The sequence below is a fragment of the Diceros bicornis genome, chromosome 3 (genome assembly GCF_020826845.1).
Source record: "Diceros bicornis minor isolate mBicDic1 chromosome 3, mDicBic1.mat.cur, whole genome shotgun sequence".
Lineage (NCBI taxonomy): Eukaryota > Metazoa > Chordata > Mammalia > Perissodactyla > Rhinocerotidae > Diceros > Diceros bicornis.
Window position 1 is genome coordinate 20,626,277 of NC_080742.1, and position 24,278 is coordinate 20,650,554.

The window sequence follows — 24,278 nt, forward strand, 5'->3', positions numbered from 1 at the left end:
TGACAGAAGTGATGGTTGTGGTACCCAGAATATTGGCCTCCCAAGCTATCCATGTCCTAATCCCCAGAATCTGTGAATACATATGTTGTTACACAGCAAAAGGGAGTTAAGTTTGTAGACGGAATTGAGTTTTGTTTCAGCTGAATTTAAAATAAGGAGATTATCCCGGATTGTCCGAGTGAGTCCAACGTAATCAAAAAGGTCCTTCAAAATGCAAGAGTAAGATGTGACTACGCAAGAAAAAAACAGAAAAATGGCAGTGTCAGAAGAAAGTATCCCAATGTTGCTGGCTTTGAAGATGGAAGAAAGAGGCCATGAGCTAAGGAAAGGACTTCTGATCTACAGAATTGTAAGATAACAAATCTGTGTGGTTTAAGCCAATAAATGTGTGGCAATTTGTCACACTAACAATAGAAAACTAACACAATGAGTTAGTTGTGAAGAGCTCCCAGCTGAGAGGCAATAATAATAATCAGCCTCTGGGGCTGCCTTGGCTCTGGACCATTCTTCCACTGACCAAACTTCTAAATACCTCAAGTTCTTGTTGAAACCCAGGCTCTTCCTGAGTTTCCCTAAATGTGTTACCTTTATTTTTTTTAATAAGTAATTCTACAATAAACTCCTCCAGTGATTCACTCTTCCGAAACAAATGCTAGGAAAGACTCCACCTTTTGAAATTTGTGATTAATATTATTTATTAATTACTACTTTGCACTTTCATTTCATTAGTCATTAGATTTATTTCACTCATACAAAAAATGAGCTCTACCGTGAGAAATGCACAATTTCCATTAGACTTTACAAAATAAAGAAATTATCTCAGAACTCCTATAATAACCTTCACAATTACAACACACACACCCCTTATCTATGGGGGATACATTCCAAGACCCCCAAGAGATGCCTGAAACCACGGATAGTACCCAACTCTATATATACTATGTTTTTTCCTATACATACATACCTACGATAAAGTTTAATTTATAAATTAGGCACAGTAAGAGAGTAACAACAATAACTAATTATAAAATAGAATACTTATAACAGTGTACTATAACAAAAGCTACTGTAGATCTTAGCAACCTCAACATATAATTTTTTTCTTTCCTTATTAAGTCAAGAGCTTTCACCTTTTCACTTAAAGGAAGCACTTTACAGCTTCTCTTTGGCATACTGGTATTGCCAGCATCACTACTCTTGTGCTTTGGGGCCATTATTAAGTAAAATAAGGGCTACTTGAACACAAGCACTGTGACACTGAGACAGTCGATCTGAAAACATAGATGGCTACTAAGTGACTAACATGCAGGTCGCGTATACAGTGTGGATACACTGGACAACCAGATGATTCACGTCCCAGGCAGGATAACGCAAGATTTCATTATGCTACTCAGAAGGGCACGCAATTTAAAACTTATGAATTGTTTATTTTGGGGATTTTCCATTTAATATTTTCATACCTCGACTGGCTACAAGTAACTAAAGCCGTGGAAAGCGAAAGCACAGATAAGGGGGGACTATTGCATGTGGGATTCTCGGAAGAAATTCTAGACAGAAAAGCTAAAAATTTTAAAATAGATATGCACGCATTGTGTAAAAATATAGATGAATTTGATGAATAAATATGATTCCACTTCATAATAATGAGAGGTGGGATTAAAAGAAAATGTTGCGTTATAACTCCCACCATCATTCTAATTTCACTATCTTTATTGGCTTACAGGAGTAAATCCATAGATATTCAATACTAATGCAGCAGGAAGAGTATCATTATCAGCTCAACTGTCTTAGATAGTCACAAAATCAATTTCACTTACTTTTAGTTGAATTTTGCAGTGTGGGATGGTTTGTTTATTTTTTTCCTTTATTAAATGTTCCTTGGGCTTTTGAACTACTTGTTCTGCCAGAACAGAGAATGTCTTGTTTCTAAAAGATGTATTAACACAAAAGAATGATATAATGTCCTTTCTTGGTCACTTTCAAGGATCAAAGTTTCCTTAAGAAAGTTTACAATGATTCCAAAGTATAATAAAGCCTTCCTTTTTATTTATCAGAAATCTCATCATCATCTAAGCCAGCCAACAGAGAGAAAAGTTGAGATATGTGAAAAGTCTTTCATCTAAGGTAAAGAGTAACTAGTGAAACTAGATCCGAATTGATGTTAGAATATATTTTACCAACAACAAAGAAAATAAGAACAAAACCTATCTTCCTCCTTTGAAAATTAACTGAGTTAAAGAAATTAATTTTGCCATAAACGAATATGCAATATTTCCTAATTAACCCCTAATCACTTCAAACTCTCTCCTTTGATTAAAAAAGCAAATAACACCATCTCTTAAACGAAAGTAAAGCTTTTAAAGGATGTTGGCTCTTTAGTACTCTCTACTTATTGCCAGTTGAGTCAGTTAACACAGTTGGGTAAAAAACTAAGGCCAACACCAACTGTTGAAATATAGTTTCCAATGTAGTTTATGTAAATTTATGAAGATATAAGCACTCACCTCATAAGACGAATGGCATTGTATTAATATCATTAAAAGAATTACATTTGATTCTCTGCATCTTCATTTTAAGTAAATTGTAGGCCTTTTTTTTTCTTTTTCTTTCCCTTATAACCTAGCTTTTTGAGATGGGATATAACTTTGAAACTGTTATGGCTTCCGATTTCTATTTTGCTACCTTTAAGCATATACAAACATCACCTAACATATGTAATTTACTAAGTATCATGTTTATGTATTTCCTATTTCCCTTATCCACAATGTAACCATCAAGAGGGCAGAGATTTTTGCCTGCTTTGTTCACTGGTGCAGCCCAGCACACAGTCCAGTGCCTGGCACATATCAGACACTCAATAAATATTGATGACAGGAATTAGTGAATGGACACCGTTACTGGTTACTGCCTCAGGCTTTGCTAGGAATGTGAATGCTGACCTAATACAAGCTCTTTCTTGTATTTTAAAATCAATATTTATTTTGAAACTGAAAAATAACAAGGCTATGTAAGGTGCTATGCAGTTACATATAGAATATAAATATAACACCTAAACAATAATTAGATTCTAATAATAAATACACAAAATAAGGTAATGATCAACATGAAGAAGAATATTCACATTCCAATGAAGAGGTACAGAAAATTAGGCTGTCAGAATTCAGAGGAAAGTAAAATAACATGAGTATGACAGTCAAAGATGGGATTATAGCCACACTTTGGAGGAAACGTATTAATAAGAAAATCAGAATGTGTGTGATACAAGGAATTATTAGAAATTAAAGATTGAAAGGTAAATTGGGACACTATTATGGAGAGCTATAAAATTCAGGGTATTGGTTTGCATCTTATTACATAGTCAACTCCAAGCTATTCTAGAGTGATACCTAGCTCAGAACTTCTAGTGCCTGTTACAGCAATTAGTACATAGGAAGAATTCAAAATATAACATAGGCCTGTTGACTATAAACATCATTCAAATATATATATATATATACACACACACACACACACGCAATTATATACATATACATACCTACACATGTATAGACATACACACACATATACCATTGTTTTCATATACTGCATACTTTTCCAATAATGACTACATCAAACCAGCATTCTAACATCAAACACAAGAGTTTAATAATACTTCCCCTAGTCCTTCTACTCATTCTATTTGATATGATATAGCTTCTTAACTGAGACAGTATCACATTTCAAACAGGATATTATCTTTAGGAGGTATATTTAGGAAGAATAAAGTCAGAATTGGTGAACCTTCCACAGCATATACTGCCACTTGCCCTAGTTGCTATTAACATGAATTTGGTGGTGATGTTTTTGAGCAATATATTAAAGATATAAGAAGGAACAGAAAAATGACAACCATAAACATGCCTGTTCACTTTCTCCATACTACACATAGAAACAGGTGATTATATTTAAACAGAAATGCAAGTGAAATATGAGGAGTCGTTCCTGGAATAGAGAAACTAAACTGTAACAAAGTCTAAGGTGAGCGTGAAAAGAAGATTCACGGAAAGAATCCTTCATGGTTTCAGATTGGAGACATTTCACACATAAGGTAAATTATAAGTTTATCTTTAAGAATACTTAGAATTAAAACAAGAAAAATATTAAGATACGTATAATAAGAAGCCACTTACTTGTTTTTTTGTTTTTTAAGTTATTAACGTAGCCTCTTTCCCTTTCCATATCTGGAGCTCTATATGAATTGTATATGTATTTTTAAATTTTTTTTTATTTTTATTTTTTCCCCCAAAGCCCCAGTAGATAGTTGTATGTCATAGCTGCACTTCCTTCTAGTTGCTGTATGTGGGACGCGGCCTCAGCATGGCCGGAGAAGCAGTGCGTCGGTGAGCACCCGGGATCCGAACCCGGGCCACCAGCAGCAGAGCGCGCACACTTAACCGCTAAGCCACGGGGCCGGCCCTGTATATGTATTTTGACCAGAAAATTCATATGCAATTAACAGTGGAGGAGTCATACTAGATTCTATTAAAATTAAATTAAAAGACAATTAACCATAGGCTGAGTGAGTGCTTGTTTAATGTTCCTAACCCCAAACGACCTAAATTCATTTCACTGCAACAAAAAAATTTTAAAAAGCACAGGGTAATTTGCCCTTAACCATCAAACCTTATTAACACATGGCTTATCTAAAGCAAAATTGCTACCTATCAATGCTGATAAACAATTTTACAAATTTATATTCATTTAAAGAGCTTCATACATTTATTCTTGCCTCAAATTCTTCAGCCCTTCTAGAGCAGTTTTCAACCTCAGCGCTATTGACACTTTTACCAGATAATTCTTTGTTGTGGGGCAATGTCCTGTGCATTGTGAGATGTTTAGCAGCATCCTTGGCCTCTACACACTAGATGCCAGAAGCACTTGCCCCTCACTCCCAGTTGCAATAATCACAAATGTTTCCAAATATTGACAAATGTCTCCTGGGGAACAAAATTGCCCCTGACTCAGAACCACTGCTCTAGATATAAAGACATTAAAGATGTCTTGGGGGGGGGGGAATAAGAATAAGAAGCTATATGTTGCATATTGAGAGCGTGCAGTAGCAAATAATGGTCTTTTATGTCATTCATCTTCATTCTAGAAAAGAAGCTAACACATGGCTACATCACTCCTGAGTTTTTAGCTTCTCTCTCCTTTGTGCAGCTCATAGATAAGAGCACAGCTTCTATATATCACTCTCTCTGTAATTAGTATTACCAAACCATTAGATCGCTACAATAAGCAATAAGCAATAAATAACAATTTATTCCTCAAGTACCAGCATAACTTAAGAAAGTGTTAATTATTGATTGATAATGGAACAGATTGGTAAGGTAAAAAAAGAAAACATTTTAGTAGTCTTTATTAATGTTTGTGAACCAATAACACTTCACTTAAAAATCTGTTAATAACATATAGAAAGTCACCATAAGATTAGAAATCTCCTTAGAGTTTATCCTGTACCTTTGAAAATGAATGCAATTAACCACTGTTTAAAAAAAAAAAAACAAAAAAACAGCTTCTTAACTTTAAAATCTCCAGTGGATGGGTAAAGGGAGTCTATACTTTCTATTGATAGTACATTCTGCAGTCAAAATGGCTTTCTTTCTACTTAGGGGGAAAAAAGCACATTTTTCCCCTAAAATAATGATAATCTCAAGTTATCTACATAATAATAGTAACAATTTAGTTACATTTCATCATGGAGGAAAGTAAGACAACTCTAAATAAAACCAAACTGTGAAATAACAATATATAGCTATATTTGAAAAGTAATATAATTACTTTTATAAAGTTGGATTACTTCTACAAATAATTGTTGCTTTTATAAAGTAAAATAAATATAAAGCTACATTTCATAAAGTAACATGCATTTAACTTTTTCATAATATCTATTATTGGTTTCATATTCCATTTTATATTCCCTTTTACCCCTATGACATTTCTGTGAGGAGGGAGAATGTTACAATCTACCTCACTTGACAGGCACGTAAAGGGAGATCTACTATCATCCAGCCACTTAGCATCATTCTCCTGGATAGAAAAGATTCCCAACCCTTGTTGTTGCCTGTGTATCTTGCTAATTCCCTAGTCAGAATCACCAATGATTAACTGTGTTCTAATTCAGAGTATCTTTTTCTTGTAAATAGATTAATGCATTAAGCTTTCCACCACCTAGAAAATGAATATTCTATTTACATAAGATGATGTGACCACAATGTCAAAGAAACAGCATCAGTCTGCTAATCCCATGAGTTACTAATGAAAATAAATTCTTCACTCAAAACACGTTTGTAAATACTAACTTAATTAAGAGTACCGAATGCTCAATATTTAGGCACATTTCATATTTACATCTTTGAGAGCATATTGAAATGCGAAGGTATTGATTTTAATTTAACTTATGAAATTATAATGGTGAATCAAAAGCCAGGAAGTATATGATGATGTTGTTGCAAAATTATTCTACCTTTAAAAATACATTTCCAAGAAAAAACATTTAACCAACAAATTTTTTTAAATATGTTTGCATGCTCTAGCCTAAAATGTTAGAAATTCAAACAGAAATTACATTTAAGAAGAAAGCCTTGATGGGCTGGCCCCATGGCTTAGCGGTTAAGTGAGTGCGCTCCGCTGCTGGCGGCCTGGGGTTCGGATCCCGGGCACGCACCGACGCCCTGCTTCTCCAGCCATGCTGAGGCCGAGTCCCAAATACAGCAACTAGAAGGATGCACAGCTATGACATACAACTATCTACTGGGGCTTTGGGGGAAAAAAATAAATAAATAAAGTCATAAAAAAAAAAAAGAAGAAAGCCTTGGGGCCAGATTGTGGCGTAGCGGTTAAGTGCACACGCTCTGCTGCAGGGGCCCGGGGTTCGTAGGTTCGTATCCCAGGCGCGCACCGATGCACCGCTTGTCCAGCCATGCTGTGGCGGCATCCCATATAAAGTAGAGGAAGATGGGCACAGATGTTAGCCCAGGGCCAGTCTTCCTCAGCAAAAAAGAGGAGGATCGGCAACAGGTGTTAGCTCAGGGCAAATCTTCCTCAAACAAACAAACAAAAAAAAAAAGATGAAGAAAGCCTTATACCAACAAGGTGACACGCACCATTTCAACTCTCTTAGATAACTAGAGGGATACAACAATTTCTGTTAACAAAAAGTTTGGATTCCCCTAACATCCTTTCTTACCAGAAGATACAACACAACATTAGAATTGAAATAGAAGGGAAGTATGGAGTGATGTCAGATAATGCGGGTTTTCAAATTTCAAAGATTTCAAAATAAATATGTTGTTAACATTGTAGAAATACCCATGGTACCTGACATAGCCACAAGATGAGTCTGGGAGGCTTGCAAAGCATCAGGAAAAGCTGTAAGAAAGCCCTGACATTGTACGTAGATGGAGAATGGAGGGGAAAGGAGCAGGGAAGAAAATGTAGTGGAGAGGCCTGAGACTAGTGTGAAGTCCAAAGGCTGCAAATATCTACGCCTCCAGCAATGGAGAGCAGAAGACACAGCACATCAGGCCTTTACTGCCCGTGGGCCCAGGCTAGGACTAGGTACCTAGGGCACGAAATTCAAGGAGCTACTCACTTACTCTGACCCTCAGAGCAAGTGCCTTCCTTAAACTGTGCCCTCAGCGCGTCATTTGCCTCACCTCAGTCCATGTTCTGCTAAGCCCTTGTCCCTACTTGTCCCCTTCCAGAAAAAAACAGGCCTATTTGGAATGAGGAGAAACTCTATCTCTTTCAAAATATAGTCTTCACACCTGCTTTCTAATACCAGCTATGTTCTGCTGAGAGATAAAAGAGTCACTAAGTGGCAACTATCAAACCCTTCTTGATGTAATAAAGAGGAGGCTATGAGCAAGTCTTGGATTCCTAAAGGGAAAGGAGGAGTTGTGAAGAAAACAGTGCACAAAGGAGACAAGAAACAGCCCCCCCCACACACACACACACACACCAGCCATGACTGTGATCTGCTTCCATTGTGGTTTGCTTTCCCCAGCGCAGGCTCAGTCAAGTGGAGCAACTGAGGATTTCTGACACAGTTGCCGAGTTTTGTTTTCTTTTACTATAATGTTTTGCAGATTCGGAAACACATTTTATAGAAAAGACAAACAGTAGTTTCTATTCATCGATTTATTTTTCGAAAAGTTTCATGAAGCTAATTCTCATTACTATGGAACCTATTAATTTAGAATATCTGATAATTTGGATATTGGTTGAACTTTAGGTATATCTTTATCATGAAATATTTTATCAACAAATTAAATGAAAAAAATGGTTGCTGACAAATGTTTCATGAACTTAAAAAGTTGTTTTCAAGAATATTAAGAGTACTTTAACTTTTAAAAATGTTATCTATCATTAATATATGATGATCAACCTCTCCACTTGCCAGCAAAGTAACTAAAGAAATGTGTGTGCGTGTGTTTAAAAGTAATAAAATGTCTTTTAAAATATCTCATAATACAGACTGCTTAAAAATGCATATATGTTTCAAAATCTGGAAATCTTTATTTTTTTCTTGATCTATAATGTTTAAAATATATAAATACAGGTTACATTTTGGTTAATATATCTTTAATACATTTTTAGACATAGCTTTTACAAGGATAGTATTCAAATAATAATACATATTAGTGGAAAAGTGCTAGTTGTCCTCCACTACTTGTTCTGCCCACTTCCTCTGTGATAGGGTGGGCATATGGCTATTCCAATAAAGATCCCATTTTTTTTTTATAATTTTATTTATTTATTTTTGTCCCCCCAAAGCCCCAGTAGATAGTTGTATGTCATAGCTGCACATCCTTCTAGTTGCTGTATGTGGGACGCGGCCTCAGCATGGCCGGAGAAGCGGTCCGTCGGTGCGCGTCCGGCATCCAAACCCGGGCCGACAGCAGCTGAGCGCGCGCACTTAACCACTAAGCCACGGGCCGGCCCAAGACCCCATTTTTTTGACTCCTTTCTAGTTATATGTGGCCATGAGAATAAGTTCTGACCACTGGAATGTTAGCAAAATGTCTAATTCTTAAAGTGACTGGGTATCTGCTCTCCTCATCTCTTTCCCTTTACATGATGACTGGAAATTCAGGCCAACTGGAAGAAAGACTTTGGACCCAAGAATGGAAGCCACATGCTGAGGGTGGCAGAGCCACCCTACTGACCCTGAACTGCTCACCTCTAGACTATTACGTGAGAGAAAAATACATGGTTATCTTATCTTTTTGTTACATTGGCTCACCTGTACCCTCAACTAATACAATACAATAACCCTCAACTAATAGAACAAATGAATGACATGTGTTGAGTTCTGATTACAAGTCAATAAACATTTTATATGGATTATGCCATCAGTCTCAACAACTCCATGAGGTGAAACATCTTGGCCAGATCACAAAACCATCAATTGGAAGAACCGCAAGGTGTAAGAGTCTTACAGAATTTTAAAAAGTATATGCTCTAATGTTCCATAAAAAATAATAAATGTATTTTCTTCAGCTGGAAGACCATGAAGACAAAATCAGGAAGAACTTACTTTCTATATCATTCTTAGCAATTCTTTCCATGGATATACACGCAAAACCATTTCTGTGCATACCAACAATAACAGAAGCTTTTAAATTCTGCATGTAAATTTACATCTTAGAATTTCCTTCCACACTTTTCTTTTTGAAGGAAGTTCAAATGAAATGTTCATGAATGCACAACCAGTGGCAGAACTCTGGCTTCTCCTACTTTGTATCTTTTATAAAAAGAGCAGTAGCATAACCAGATATGTTAACTTTGTACCTAATTGGGGTCTGTTTATCTTCTCAAAATACTAGTAGCAATATAAAAAGGTAAAATATTAACATATATTCTAAAGCATAACAAGATTTTTTTTTAAATTTCGGAGTCACATCCAATTTAGTACTTGTGTAGCCTAGAACAAAAATGTAACATTGAAAACAATTTCTTCACGCATATTAAAGATGATGATGTTCCCTCACAAGGTTGCCTGAGGGTTGATAAGACAACGCATATTAAGGGCTTAGCACAGTGCTTGAACTAATGAAAAAAAAATGAAGTCCTTCAGTTATATTTAAAAGGTTCCAATATATGAAATTCACTAAGAAAAATTATAATGCATTATCTCTTTCCCCTAATTTTATTTTTTGTCTTCTCTCAATTATTTCATCTACTTTGTGGATGAGAATATGCAACTGATGGACATATGTATTCTCCCAATATATGATTAGATAACAGAATAATTCAATAAGAGACATCTTGAAACTTGAATGCATCAGGGATAATAGTACGATTTAAGCCTGTTCACTTGATCTTTAACAGAAGTTAGGCAAGTAACCTAGGCAAAATCTCCCATTTGATGCCATAAAGCAGTTTTCATAAAATTACAAAGATGTCTTATTTTAGCTATGTTGCCTCATTGCACCTTCTTCTGAGCCTTCAGGTAAAAAGCTAGTTGTACTCTGTGAAGCCAGTAAAAATAATTACATTAAATAATTTGGGAAGAAGTGTCATTTCCACAATATTGAATTTCAATCCAGGAACCTGCTAAGTTTCTCCATTTATTCAACTTTTGGTCCTCATTGTGCAGCCAGTCAATCTCAGCTCAACTCTGGCATCCTTCAGCCAGTCTCCAGTTTAAGTTCCCACGGCCAGAAAGAAATGTACCATTTTGGGCCCCATCATGGACCTTCTCTCTCTGGGCAAAAGGAAAGAGGCATATGGAATCATTTATCTATGTAAAATCACCGTCTTTGTGTGTCCTAATACTTAAATTCTTTTTCCAATAATGAAGTCTGCTCTCTCTCTCTCCCTCCCTCCCTCATTACATAATATATCATTCTTTTATTTGTATTTTTTCTGTCACTGTAATTAGGTATGTGTCTCATGAACAGAAAATTGCAGGGATTTTCTTTCATCTTCCCCATTCTGTTATCCTAATTCAGACATGGCCATTTATTGATTCATCAATACTCACACTCTTCTTAGTAATCTATACTTCATAAAGCATAACAGAAATCAGGTAAGACTTTTTTTTTGCTTAACAATTCATTGTATAAAGCAGATTCGGTGAGAGAGGGTTCACATATTAACACCAAAAGTAAAAACGAGGTCAGCCAAGAAAGTGGTTTTTGAGGTTGGAGAAACACTGGAGGAGTGAAAGAGAGCTCCCAAGAGCAGTTTATTTTAATCTCAATCTGTCAATAAAGAGAGTCAGATAACTTCTAACCAGACTCTATCAATTCTCATTTCTTTTTTTTTCATTCCACAAACTTCATCACTTTCATAGAAACCACTTAATACCCTACACACTTTCATATTCTAGTATTTTCCCACAGTGAATCATTGCAGATCCCAAGCATCAGTTTATGGTAGCTTTCAGGCATTTTTGTACCCTCAATAATGGAGATTTTTGATTAGCAGAGTGTCAGTTCTCTGAGGAGAGGAACTGTGTCTCTGTCAACCTCTGGTAGCCTGCACAATGCCTGGGACATATTATTTGCTCAGTAAGTGTTGACTAGAATTAAATTTGATCATTGCTATTTATAAGGAACATTTTTCATTTCCAAATATATTCCTTATCTCATAGATATTTAAGTTTGTTCAATATACTCTTGGTTTGAAACCTACATTTGTTTTATAAAGAGATAAAGAGATTCTGGAATAATTTTTTTAACTATTTGCTTAATAAGGTTTCTTTATGAATTTCTACTAATACATAAGGTAGCGATACGTTCTAGTTTCTCTTACAGAGAAATATTCACATATAAATATTAATACAATAAATATTTGTATATCATACATGAAACCACTGGTATACAATTTAACCTCATTGACAGTTTTGGAAAATAAAAAACTCATTGCATCACTAAGAACGCAAGATGAAAGCACTTTCAAATTGTTATATTACTTACATTGAAATGAAAGCAGTGAGACTCTAAAAGAAATAACATTTAATTTTTAATAAATCTTACAGAATCTATACATGCTTGGGTAAATGCTCTTACCCAAGGAAAATAATCTATTTAAGATGCTGTACACATATTTATATATTGCTATCTTTCCAAAAATCATTTTAGAGTGACTTTCATAGTCATTCATAAATCATAAAAAAAAAAAAAAACCATCTTTTATAGTGTCTCCTTCTCTTGCACCAAATCCTTTATTACCCATTTCAATGACTCATTCTAGTCTCTAGACATAGCTGCAAATACTTTTCAAATATTTTTAAAAATAAAATCTACCCTCAAAGCATGAAGATATGTTCCCACTGAGGATATTCAAAAGAATCCATCACAGGACTTGAAGTCACCACCATGTGAGAGGTTCTAAAATAGACTCTGAAAAATGGAAACAAAGCATCCCACCTTGAATTTGGAGGGAGTCTACACATCACATGAACTGATCTAGGGAGGGCTGTACGTACACTGTAAAGTGTGGTGAGAATGCTTCATTAATTGTTAGGGATGGTATTTCTTGTTCACAATAACTAGCAGTACCAAGGGTTTCTCTCAGAATTTTGCTATCAGATTCACATGAAAAATCATGCTGTTTATAATATAGAAATACAGTTTCCCAGAAGATAGAATTGCATTCAAATTAAAGAAACGATTAACAAGTTTCTTGGGATTTTACTCACATCAACAAGCTGATTGACTCCACTTGCTGTTTTTGCCAGTGTGACAAGGTCTTCTTGCATCTTATCCACCCATGACTTGATACTGCAGAAACCAGAAAAGAGAATGTTCTATCAGATTTCCGGCAAGTTAAGGCCACAGACCGACATTCTATATCCAAGCTTCAGATAATTCATTAAACTGCCTTGAAACCTTTATTCTGCCTCCTAGCTCCTACCATGTCCACCCTCCCATCACACCTCAAAATTACAAAACCAATGAACCGTTAGTGGTCAACCTCTTAATATGCTGAAATACCCACAAATCAAAGAGAGAAAAATTACATGGATGTCTTATCCAATATAAAGGTAAATGTTTGTTTAATTTTTGTGAAAATTCCATTAAAAATTATTTTCTAAATAGAATATACTAAACTAACCTTTCTTTTAGCTTACAAGTCTTCCTAACATAATACTAAAGGTGTGATAAATGTAGAATATTGGAAATAATACAAGAAAACATGACAAATATTTTTAAATTTCTCATAATTCCATTGGTCAAGGATAATCACTCAACATTTTGATGAATCCCTTTCTAGTCTTTTAAAATTCTTTCAGACGGTTGATAGCATATTATATAAAATTCACATATCTTTTTTACTCAGGTAAAATGATAAATACTCTCCCATACCTTTACAAGTATTTTATAAACATTGCACTTTAATGTCACTTAATATTCCATTATCTCTACACCTCATAATACACTTGAGCATTCTCTTTTTTTAAAAGATGGTTACGATGTCATCAGCTTTAACCACTACAAATTACACTGCAACAAATATCTTAGTGCATAAAGCTTAAAAGTATTTCATTTCTTTAGCTAGACTCTTAGATTTGGAATTAGTGGATGACGGCTTAAGTTTTAAAGGAACGGTTTTGAGCATTAAAATTATGATTGAAGGATTTTAGTTCAAATCTGTTTCATGTATATACTTTAAACATTTTATTTATTCATTTTTTTCCCCCCAAAGCCCCAGTGGATAGTTGTACGTCATAGGTTCACATCCTTCTAGTTGCTGTACGTGGGACTCGGCCCCGGGTTGGACGGAGAAGTGGTGCCTTGGGGCGTGCCCGGGATCCGAACCCGGGCCGCCAGCATCAGAGCGCGCGCACTTAACCGCTAAGCCATGGAGCCGGCCCTATACTTTAGATTAATGCAATGGAGATCTTAAAATACAAGCTATGGAGGTCAGGACATTTTAGAAAAAAATAAATCAATGGTCTATCTTACTTTTTCCTTGCATTAGAGACATTACCAAATACTGTCCAATTTTCCCCATTCAAATCAATATAATTTAATTTATAATGCCTTCATATATTTCATTTATTCATCTTCATGTTGTAAAAAGACCTAAAGTGTGTATTCTTTTTCTGCCATGCAAATATAAGAAAACACTAGTAAGAATGATAGGAAATGATTTATATTTGAATTTGAACTTCTCTTTCTATATATATGATATGCGGATCTATCTGTTGCTTATTTATCCCCTTCAGATTTTATTAGTACTAAGTATTTTCTCTCCTTTAATAGACCACCTCCAAGAGTGGTGTAGAAAAGTGCTATTTTGAAGATGAACTTTGTATTTCACAAGTGCTTCTTTGATCATGAAGATTTAACTGCATTTGTCTTCTTTTCCTAAGACAGATAAGAATTCTAATAGCACTACAAGGTCGCCAACTGTTTTTCAGATAAATTTAAATATAACAGAATGAAAAATTAAATGCAGAAAAAAGTATAAGACAGAAAAGGGATTTAAATGAGGTATAGAAAACTGTATAAAAGAATAATGAGCTGATAAACCAGAGAGGAAGAAGGAACACTGAAAGTCAGTCTTAAAAAAGATGAAATGCTTTGGAGCAAAAGAAATGGCTTTGATTTACATGTGAAACAAATTAGTTAGTAAATGAAATACACAAAAGCTACGGATACCTTCACACAAATGAAAATAAGGAAGAATATTTATTGAACCATGCTGTATGAATATGATAAAAAAAACTTAAATGAATATCAAAAAACAAAAAACAAATAAATGGGAGGAGGGTGTAAACTAGAGAGAAATTCACAGAACCATTAAAATGAATGATGCACACCATGTTATTCTAATATACTTTGTGCTGCTTCTGAGCTGGTGCATATATTTGAAAAATATTATAAATACTAATATTCTTATTACTGCTATTAGATAAACATAATTGTGCTCCATTTTTACATTAAGAACAATAAATTACAGGAGGCAACAGGTAGGAGCAAAGACCACTGACACCATTTTCTAATTCAGATCAGACTATCTTATTTCTCCAGTTACTGAACAAGTCCTAAAACCCAGAATAAATGAATCATCTCTTCTCAAATATAATTCCCAACACTGACAAATAGTAAAAAAAGTGCTATACATCCTTTTAGCTGAGAAACAGAGACAAAGAACATATATGTAAAAAAATGAACTTAACTCATGCCTGAATTCTGATTTACGCTAAACTGATCTAAAACGTGCATTCCAACTTGAGACTGTCACTGCCAGTGTTCATTGAGGTGAACTTGTTTTGGCTGAAAAGCAATTCAGGACCCGTCCAGTCTTCTCTGCCCCACTGATAAGCTGTCAAGATCACTTTATAGGAGCAAGGACTGTTTTTCATAGATATGAGGTGCTACCTGGTTTTCCTAAAATACATCAGCACTCTGCCTTTCAAACCTGGAATTAGAAGATTATAATGACTAGGTAATAAGCAAAGATCCCATTCATTGTGAAAATGAAAATTACAGAATGGAAAACACTCATATGTGCAAATTCTTTATTGAAGTCTCTTTCTTGGTAAATTGTCAAGCCCACAAACATAATCACTAAGCACTATTTCATTAAATGTCTCCAGAAGGTACTATAAACTTTTAGAGAAAGTTACAGAGGATATAGCCTTTTCATGTAATAAGAAATGAACATAGAACTCCAGAGGCTCCACCAGGAAGAATTTGTTGTTTGCTCTTTGTTAACCCATTCAACCAAAACTACTACCTGCTGGAGAAGACACTAAAAGCTGGAGATGTAGAAATAAAAAATATGTATTTTACCATCTTGCTGGGCTTAAAACTAGGTCTGGCAGAGAAGAACAAGAACATGGTGGTATAGGGGAGGAAAAATACCTTTTTCTTCTACCCTTCTAAGTTCTTGACTGAGACTCCTGTAACAAAAGAGAGATTAACAAGAGAAACGCATACAAATTTATTTTAATATAAATTTTACATGACACAAGAGCCTTCATATAGAACCGAAGACCCAAAGAAATGGTTAAACCTGAGTGTTCTTATGCTAAGTTTAATAAAGAGTGGAAAGTCATGGAAAGATATGATAGGACAAAGAGTATAAGTTGCATGTAGTAAACTGGGGGAAACAACAAAACCTGTTCATTCAGATTCCTCTCTCTGCCTCTTGTCTTCAGAGATTAGGATGCTCCTTTCCTCCAGGTACAGGGAAAGCAACTCTCACATGCAGGCAAGGTCAGAAAGTCCTTCCTGCACATGCCATTTCTCAAACTCCTTCAGCTTAAAATATTCAATATGCCAAGGTGCCATGTTTTTGGGTAGCGTGTCCTGAATCCCAAAGTGAGATATGTTTCAGGAACCAGCAGAGAGTCACTTAAAGTTTATTAGGTAGTAGTGCGGGGAGGCAGACAGGGGAGGTTTTCTGGACTAGGTGCTACTTGAAGTGAGATTTTAAAGACAAGTGGAATTTGACAAAGTTGAGAAGGGAAGGAAGTAACAATGAAGGCAGAGAGAATGTAAAACATGTCATATTCAGCAAGTGCAAGTAGTTTGAATGGCTGGAGTCCAAGGTTGGTTCAGCAAATGGTACAGGATGGGGGCAAAAATGATAGCGAAGAAATTTGGGTAAATAGATAGGCCAGAACAAGGGTCTTAAATAGCATTCTGAAGCATTTAGAATGTATTCTCAAAATAATGGAGGGATAATGGAAATTGTGAAGTTAGAGAATAACAAGATCAAGTAAGTGTATATGAACATGATAAAATAATTTGTCTGACAGCCAAGTAGATAGTGGCTTAGAGGGAGAACAGAAAGTGAGACAGGAGGGTCTAAATAAGAGGTAAGAAATAAGGAGGATTCAGTGTCAGTGAAAGGAGAGAGACAAAAGGAGAAGAGACCAAGTAGAAGAAAGTAGCTCAACAAAAATTCTGAAGTATGGACAACAGGATTTCATGTACTATTGGACATAGATGGTGAACGGGAGAAAGGATTTGCAGATGATTCATGGAGTTCCTCAATTAGACAATGATAGGACATTTTGATATAGAAAGTACAGGAGGAAGAACAATTTGGAGGGACAATGATGAGTTTGTTTATATTGGTTCAACTAGAGATGTTTTTGGGAGATTCATGTGTAGATATCCAGTAGGCAACTGAATATACATGGGTTTGGAGCTCTCAGAAGAGAAGTTTCCAGTGAATTTAATATTTGGTAGTTACAACATATATAAAGGACATAGGTAAATCAATGTCTGACTCCCAAAGGAGAGTGCGTAAGTGAGGAAGGAAATACATAGTAGCTAGACCTCTGGAAAATAACATTTAAAGATGAGACAGAGGAATCTGAGTGAGTGGCAAGAGAGAAGAGAATCTGGGGCTGGCCCCATGGCATAGTGGTTAAGTTTGGCACACTCCACTTCAGTGGCCCAGGTTCATGGGTTCAGATCCCGGGCGCAGACCTACATCACACATCAGCCATGCTGTGGCAGTGACCCACATATAAATTAGAGGAAGATTGGCACAGATGTTAGCTCAGGGTTAATCTTCTTCAGCAAAAAAAAAAAAAAAAAAAAATGGAGAGAGAGAGAAGGGAATCTAAGAACAATAATATCACAAAAGCCAGAGAAGGTAAGTTTCCAAAGAGAGGAAGTAACTAAAGAGTCATCAATAAGGTGAGAGGAATTTACCCACCTTATGTGTGAGAAGAATGAGAGAAACAGTGTGAAACCTAGACAAGAATGGGGAATGAGGAGTTAGTGTTCCTTTATTGTTTTTTAACAGGAGATATATAGGTATGTTTCCATGTAAAAGGAGAAAGGCAAGTAGAAAAAGAGACATCGAAGATTCAGGAGAGAACATGTAATTTATTGACAGAGTAAAGTCCTTCAAAAGACTCTAGATTCCTTAGGCTTTTTCTTGCTCACTCCCTGTGTTCCAAACGTGAGGGGGTGAGGGATGAGAGAAGAAATAAGCAGAACACAGGAGAAGCCTAATCAATGGCTAGAAGAGAGGTTACTTCCTCCATGGAGATTGCAGGGAAAATGAAACAGATTTTAGGTAAACGGAAATAACGAGAACAACAGATCAAAAAGTTGAGACAGTTCTGCTTATTCACCTGTATTTCCTTTATAATAAAGGAGACAAAGTCAAAGTCATCTGTTCAGAGATAGGCAGTAGATATTAAGGTAGGGTAATTGGAAAGAAAGTGGGAGATTTAAAAAGAGCAATGGCTGGAGAGTATTTAAGGACGTGCTCTACACTGGAGGTCATCAATTTTCATTGGCCGTAATCAGCATGGCTGTGTCAATTTCTTCACCAGCGCTAGGCTGGAGAAGGCAAGATGAGAGAAAAAAGGCATCCAGATGAATATGGGGCAGATACCAGCAGGTGAGAAAGAAGGATAAGGAAAAGTGAATTGAAGTGTCTGAAAATTTCAAGATCTCTACTCATTCTAAATAACAAAGACCACCAAAAATATTCACTAAAATGTTTTATATTCATAAATATTCATAAACAATGCTAATTTTCTAAGCCCTTTCTTATGGAACCAAAAATCCTATTACAATATTTCTAGGAAAATGTGAAAATACTGTACTGCCAAATTTTGAGTTTCTCATCATTTTTTGGGGTTTTTAGCCTAACAATCTTATAAAAGAATATGCTGGAAGACTAAATGAAGAAGGTGGCCTGAGAACACATATCCCACTTTAAATCACTTGAAACATATAAAAATTCCAAAATGACTGCAATAAAAGGATTTCTCTCAGAAAGTTTAATTGTTCGAAAATCTTCCTCTTAGAAATAAACATATATTACAATATCTGACCAGCTCAAAAAAGTTGAACCAATGTATATCTGGTTATGTAGGTACAATAGATTTGACTAATACGTATACTGTTTCCATTATGAAAACACATTGGATTTTCAAACTTGTGATGTCAAGAAAACACTTACTCTGCTTGTTAGAAATGTAACTCCCTGGCTTCAAGTGCCAAGTGGTAACAGAGGCCTCAATGTTATGAAGATGGTACTTGAGCATGACGGATAGTCAGGAGAGTAAGAATGGATGGTATTTACAGATGAAAATGGTGAGAAGCTCCCGAGATTGAGTATGTAGTCAATTGTGGGGAATCAAAATATGTCTCTTTGGCTTGATTATTTTTAAGAACAAAAGACTCTGAAAGAAACTTTGACCTCTCCCCCAACTGCCTAAAAGAATTTAAAATAGAAGGATCTGTTCCAGGAAGGAGCTAATACCATACGATAACTGTAATGTAATGTAAAACATGTCTCTCAGGTCACATTGTCTTGTAGTTGGCCCATTTAGATTTCCATCTCCATGTAAATTGCCTTCCTCTCCCTGGATGTCCCAAACCACTACCCCCAACACCCTCCTTTGTCTTTAGCTGAAAATGATATTTAAGCTGGCAGCTCAGCTATTTTGGCAAGTTACCCACTTCTCCTGGGTTCCTCCCATGTATATGTGGAAGACTAAAATTGGCCACCCTGAAAAATATCTCTTTACCTTGATTATTTTCTATTTTCTCTGATGGACATTTGACCTCCCCCAAACTGCCTAGAAAATTTAACATAGAAAACCTGTTTCAGGAAGGAGCCACTAACACATGATGGCTGTAATATAACGTAAAGCAGATGTTACAATAGGAAAGGCACCAAGCCCCTTGTATCAAAAATTCTATCTCTCCCCGGCCACATTCTCTATGTGGCCCTGAAAAGAGCTGCCAGACACACATTTACATTTATAAGGGAAATTTCCATTTGTAAAGGTACCTCCCTCTCTGTACTGGGAAGAAGGGGGATGACCTCATCTCTAGAAACTTATCAATGTGGAAGAGGAGGCCTTAAATCTGCATAATAACCTTACTCTTGTTTACTGTGCTTTTCTGGTAATCTCCCATAACTGACTCTCCCCACCCCCAACATCCTCCTTTGTCTTTAGCTGAAGATAGTATTTAAGATGAGAATCTCTGGCATTTTGTTGAGAAACTCAGTTTCCCCGGTTTCTCCCATGTATACATGTTATTAAACTTGGTATTATTTTCTCCTGCTATCCTGTCTTGTAATTATTTGGCCAGCCATAAGAACCTTAAGGGAAAGGGCGGAGGGGGATTCTCCCTCTTCCCCAACATATATATATTATAAAGCTTTTTTGATTTTCTCCTGTTATTCTGTCTCATGTCAATTTAGTTCGTAGACTAGCCAGAAGGACCTAGAATGGGTAGAGGAATTGTCTTCCTCCCCTACGCAACGCACACACACAACAGAACTATTTCTCATCCCTTTGCTACTCCCTGCCCCTCAATTTGTCTAACTACAACTTGCTAGATCACTCCATCCTTGATTTCCCACCAGTCTTTTTCAAAATATCTATAAAACTAAACTCAATATCTTCCCTCCTCATACTACTAACCCTCTTCTGTTCCTTCTTCTTGTTGACAAACCATCTCCTGGGTCATCCAGGTCCATGCCATCAATTTCTTCATCATATCCCTTCTCCAATCTTTTGCTAAATAATAGGATCTCAGCATTTTTCCCAACATATAGCTGACAGCTGGCTAAATGCATTGAGACTTTATTTTATGCCAAATTCCATGGCAAAGTGTTTAACACCCACTCTATCATTTAGTCACCATAAAAACTAGTGTTCATTTTTCACAGATGAGAAAAATTAAAGTCTAGAGAAGGTAAACAACCCAGACTTTTAGCTTCTTATTTTCTAAGATCTTTTACTTCAACCAACCTCACACATTTCCACACGTATTGACTGTCCTTTTCCACATTCTGCTTTTGCTCAATAACCTCTCACTGAAATTAATCCTCCACCTCCATTATGAATGAATAAATTCCACTAATATCACATTTCACAACCTCCCACCCTAAAAATATTCTCTTGTATTCACTAAACTCCAAAGCACTTCAGTTTTGATTTGTGCTTATTTTCCTGTACACTTTCATGATTAGATGGATATACTTTTATTCTCAATTATCACTGAATCCTCAATATTTTTATTACAGTGCCTTGCATATAGTAGACACACAAGTATTTATTGAATAAATAGAAAAATGTATTGAAAAGAAATGTAATTGCATTATTGTTTTTTAAAAACCACAATTATCTTTATTTAGTTCATGTAGAGTAATTATTTACTAAATTCCCTCTTATAATTCCAAACCTTGCAAGTGGAGACTGAATGTCCTAGAAAAAAACTTAAGTCTTGTAATCCTTCTCTGTCCCTACAATAACTCATTACAGAGTCGACTAGCCGTATATGTTTCCAACTGTTTGATGCTGTCTGCAGACTCAGTGTGACTTGGAGAAGTCACTATGAGATCTCTAAACGTTGAGGCAAATATTTATTGAATAATTGAGATAATCTTTTATATTCTCTACTTCATTTTTTTGTACAGAAACAGCCCAAATTCTAAAAGCAAATATATGAAATATTCAAATTTTCTCTAAATTTGAAAGAAAAATACTTGCCATGCTATTAATATTGTTCCTTTTGAGGTTGGATTTGCCGGTAATATGGCTTTCAAAAGAGTAGTGCATAGTTCAGAAAACTCTTTATTTAAAAAAAAGAAATATGGTAATCTATTTCATTTTGCATGCATTTGAGGAACATCAAATTCAGAACAGCACAAATTACACCCCGTTTAATCTATTGTAAAGTGTAACAGTTGAGTACAAAGTGTCAAGTCTGCATAGTTATCTATTTAATTGTTTTAAATGCTACAGAGAGAATTTGTCTTTTTACTGGTTTGAACAATGGAGCCAAAATGATAGCTAAGAATGGTTATAATAGGTCCTACCAAGACTAACTGTCCTTCCTTCCTGTATTTGATGTGGTGAGTCTTCTGGAAAAGAGAAGAATGGGTGTGAACTTACTGCTATTAGTAAGGAGACAGTATTAAAACAGACATCTTTCTTCCACAACCTTCTTGAATTGTCCCACTAGCAATTATCACAAAGACTAGAGAAAAAAGGCATAGGAGATACATGGAAGAGAAAAGCGAAAGGAAGAGGGCTGTTAGAGTCAGAGATTTAGAGGAGGAGGAGTGGGAGGGTGAGAAGAGAAGTCTGCACCCTCTGCAGCCCTTGTCCTAAAACAATTCTCTGCCTATCCACTATTTTTAAGAAACAATTTTATTTTTAACCCAAGGAAATAAGAGACATAGCTATGCCCCGTGGACCTGGGAAAAAATAAAAATATCACAAGATCTAACAAACTGACCCTTTCAATTGTGTTGATATATAAATAGCTTATTCATAAATTTGAAGTAATAAGATCATATATTTCAGAAGTGTTCCACTTGCTATAAATACCCCACCAATGCCAAACTGCTCCTATTTTTGTTATATAATAAACCACCCACAGTGTTCCTGTAGTTGGGTAAAAATAACATAAGTAAGTCAAAGATTTAGATAACCTAGACACACTATTTTGCTAAATATGCATTTCTTATAACTTAGATAACTATATTACGAAATATAGATATATACATATTTTTTGGTGTAAAAGGGGTGCTTGGTATCTACATTAAATCTAGGATTGCTTGTGAGATGGGCATCCTGCCAGGAACGTTAGTTCCTGAAATTATTCTCAATTTAAACCTTTTTCAATAGCACTGCTGCTCTGTTTTTAAGCAAAACTGTTTAGATTTGTGAAATGCTCTAGTATTCCTTTTTTCTCTAGAGTCAGTCTTGTAAGAAATGCAGAAAGGGATGTGATCGTGCTAACCAAAGTAGAAAGGTAAGAGTACAAAAAAAGCTTTCATCACTAAAATCTGTTTCCTAAGTTTTTCATGTTCCTCTGCCTTCACTTTCTCTTGGCCTTTTGTTACTCGCGTGTGTGTGTGTGTGTGTGTGTGTGTGCAGACGTGCACGTGCGTGTTTAATCCACTTTACAAATATACATACTCATAATTCTCAAAGATCAAAGATTCTTCATGAGATCTACCTTTTTTCCACAATCTTGGATTAATTTTTGTTTTATTCAAGCATTTTTTTCATCATTTGGGTAATATTTTTTGCCTCAGCTGCAGCAATTTGCTTCCAGCTTCCAAGATGACAAATGAGCAATACACTTTAGGGTTGATATTAATGTAGTTCCATGGATTAGCTAGAGGGCCGAGGGTTCTCATATGAGGGATTTGCTCCCTTGAGGTCTTGAGAGCTTTGTTTTTTATCCTTCACATCACAGTTAGTTACAACCTCCAGCATAGTCCCTCTAGCCTGGTGCCAATGGAGGTGTCCCACATGGCCACACAATCTGCTGCTGGTGCTTCTATGAACCAAATGAGCTGAATTTCTAATTGCTCATTATAAAACCCCTATTCCTTTTATTGAAGATCTTCCCTTCCATTGTTTATCTATATTTTTTTCTCAGTCATTGCAGTTGTTCACAAAATTTTTATTTTAGCCTAATTCAAGAGTGCAAATATTATTTAATGTCATGATGGAAACTTCTTCATTTCCTTTCTTCTCTGAATTATTAACTGGGCATTCATAATTTCCAATATTGCAAAATATTCAAATGCTTATCACACTTGGATCCTCACCTAAATGCCCCAATCCACTTCTCCACGTGAATCAGTATCTGCAGTCAAGCCAGTTTAACTGTGTCACAAACATGTCAGTTTTGCCACATTATTTAATCATGTTTTCCCCTAGCCTGAAATTACCTCTCTAAACTTCTTCAGCTCCCAAAAATCATACTTTAAGTCAGTGCTTCAGGTCCTTCTTCTTCTGGGCAATCCAAGTCCTCAAACCTTCAGAAATTTTTTCTTTTCTGTAAGTTTCTAAGATATATAGCCTGTCATACAAAATGTCACACATATTGATATATTGTCCTATATTCATATTATTTTTCTCCAATAACACTTAATTCCCTTGAGTGGATGGGCCACAGCTTATAGTTCTGTATTCTGAGAATATCTAGCACAGCTCTAAACATACAGTAGGTGTTCAATAGATGATGGATAACATCTATTGAGCACCAATGTGCCAGGAGCTGTTCTATACAGGAATGTGAACAAACTCTTTAATTCTCACAAAAATCCATGGAGGCAGATACTATTATGAGTCCCACTTTACAGATGAGGACACTGAGGCATAGAGAGGTTAAGTTACTTGCCCCAAGTCACAGAGTTAGTAAGTGGCAGAGATGACGCAGTTTGCCCTCAAAAGCCAATAGAGTATATTATCTTAATAAATGTTAATTGACGCAATGATCTGAAATAATGCTTGGTTCTCATCATTAAACAACCAGACA

General features: G+C 35.7%; 1 protein-coding gene across 7 annotated transcripts in view; it reads right to left on the reverse strand.

Moving 5' to 3' along the window:
* The window catches only part of CACNA2D1 (calcium voltage-gated channel auxiliary subunit alpha2delta 1), a 504,665-nt gene that overhangs the window by 402,674 nt on the left and 77,713 nt on the right, over positions 1–24,278 (reverse strand). For 6 of the 7 annotated variants that reach the window (XM_058524544.1, XM_058524526.1, XM_058524535.1 and 3 more), the window contains one exon: positions 12,692–12,773. In XM_058524544.1, the coding sequence (XP_058380527.1) occupies positions 12,692–12,773 (82 nt within the window). Of the gene's footprint in view, positions 1–12,691; positions 12,774–23,688; positions 23,926–24,278 lie in introns of those variants that run through there. The other variant, XM_058524574.1, reaches the window with a different exon arrangement.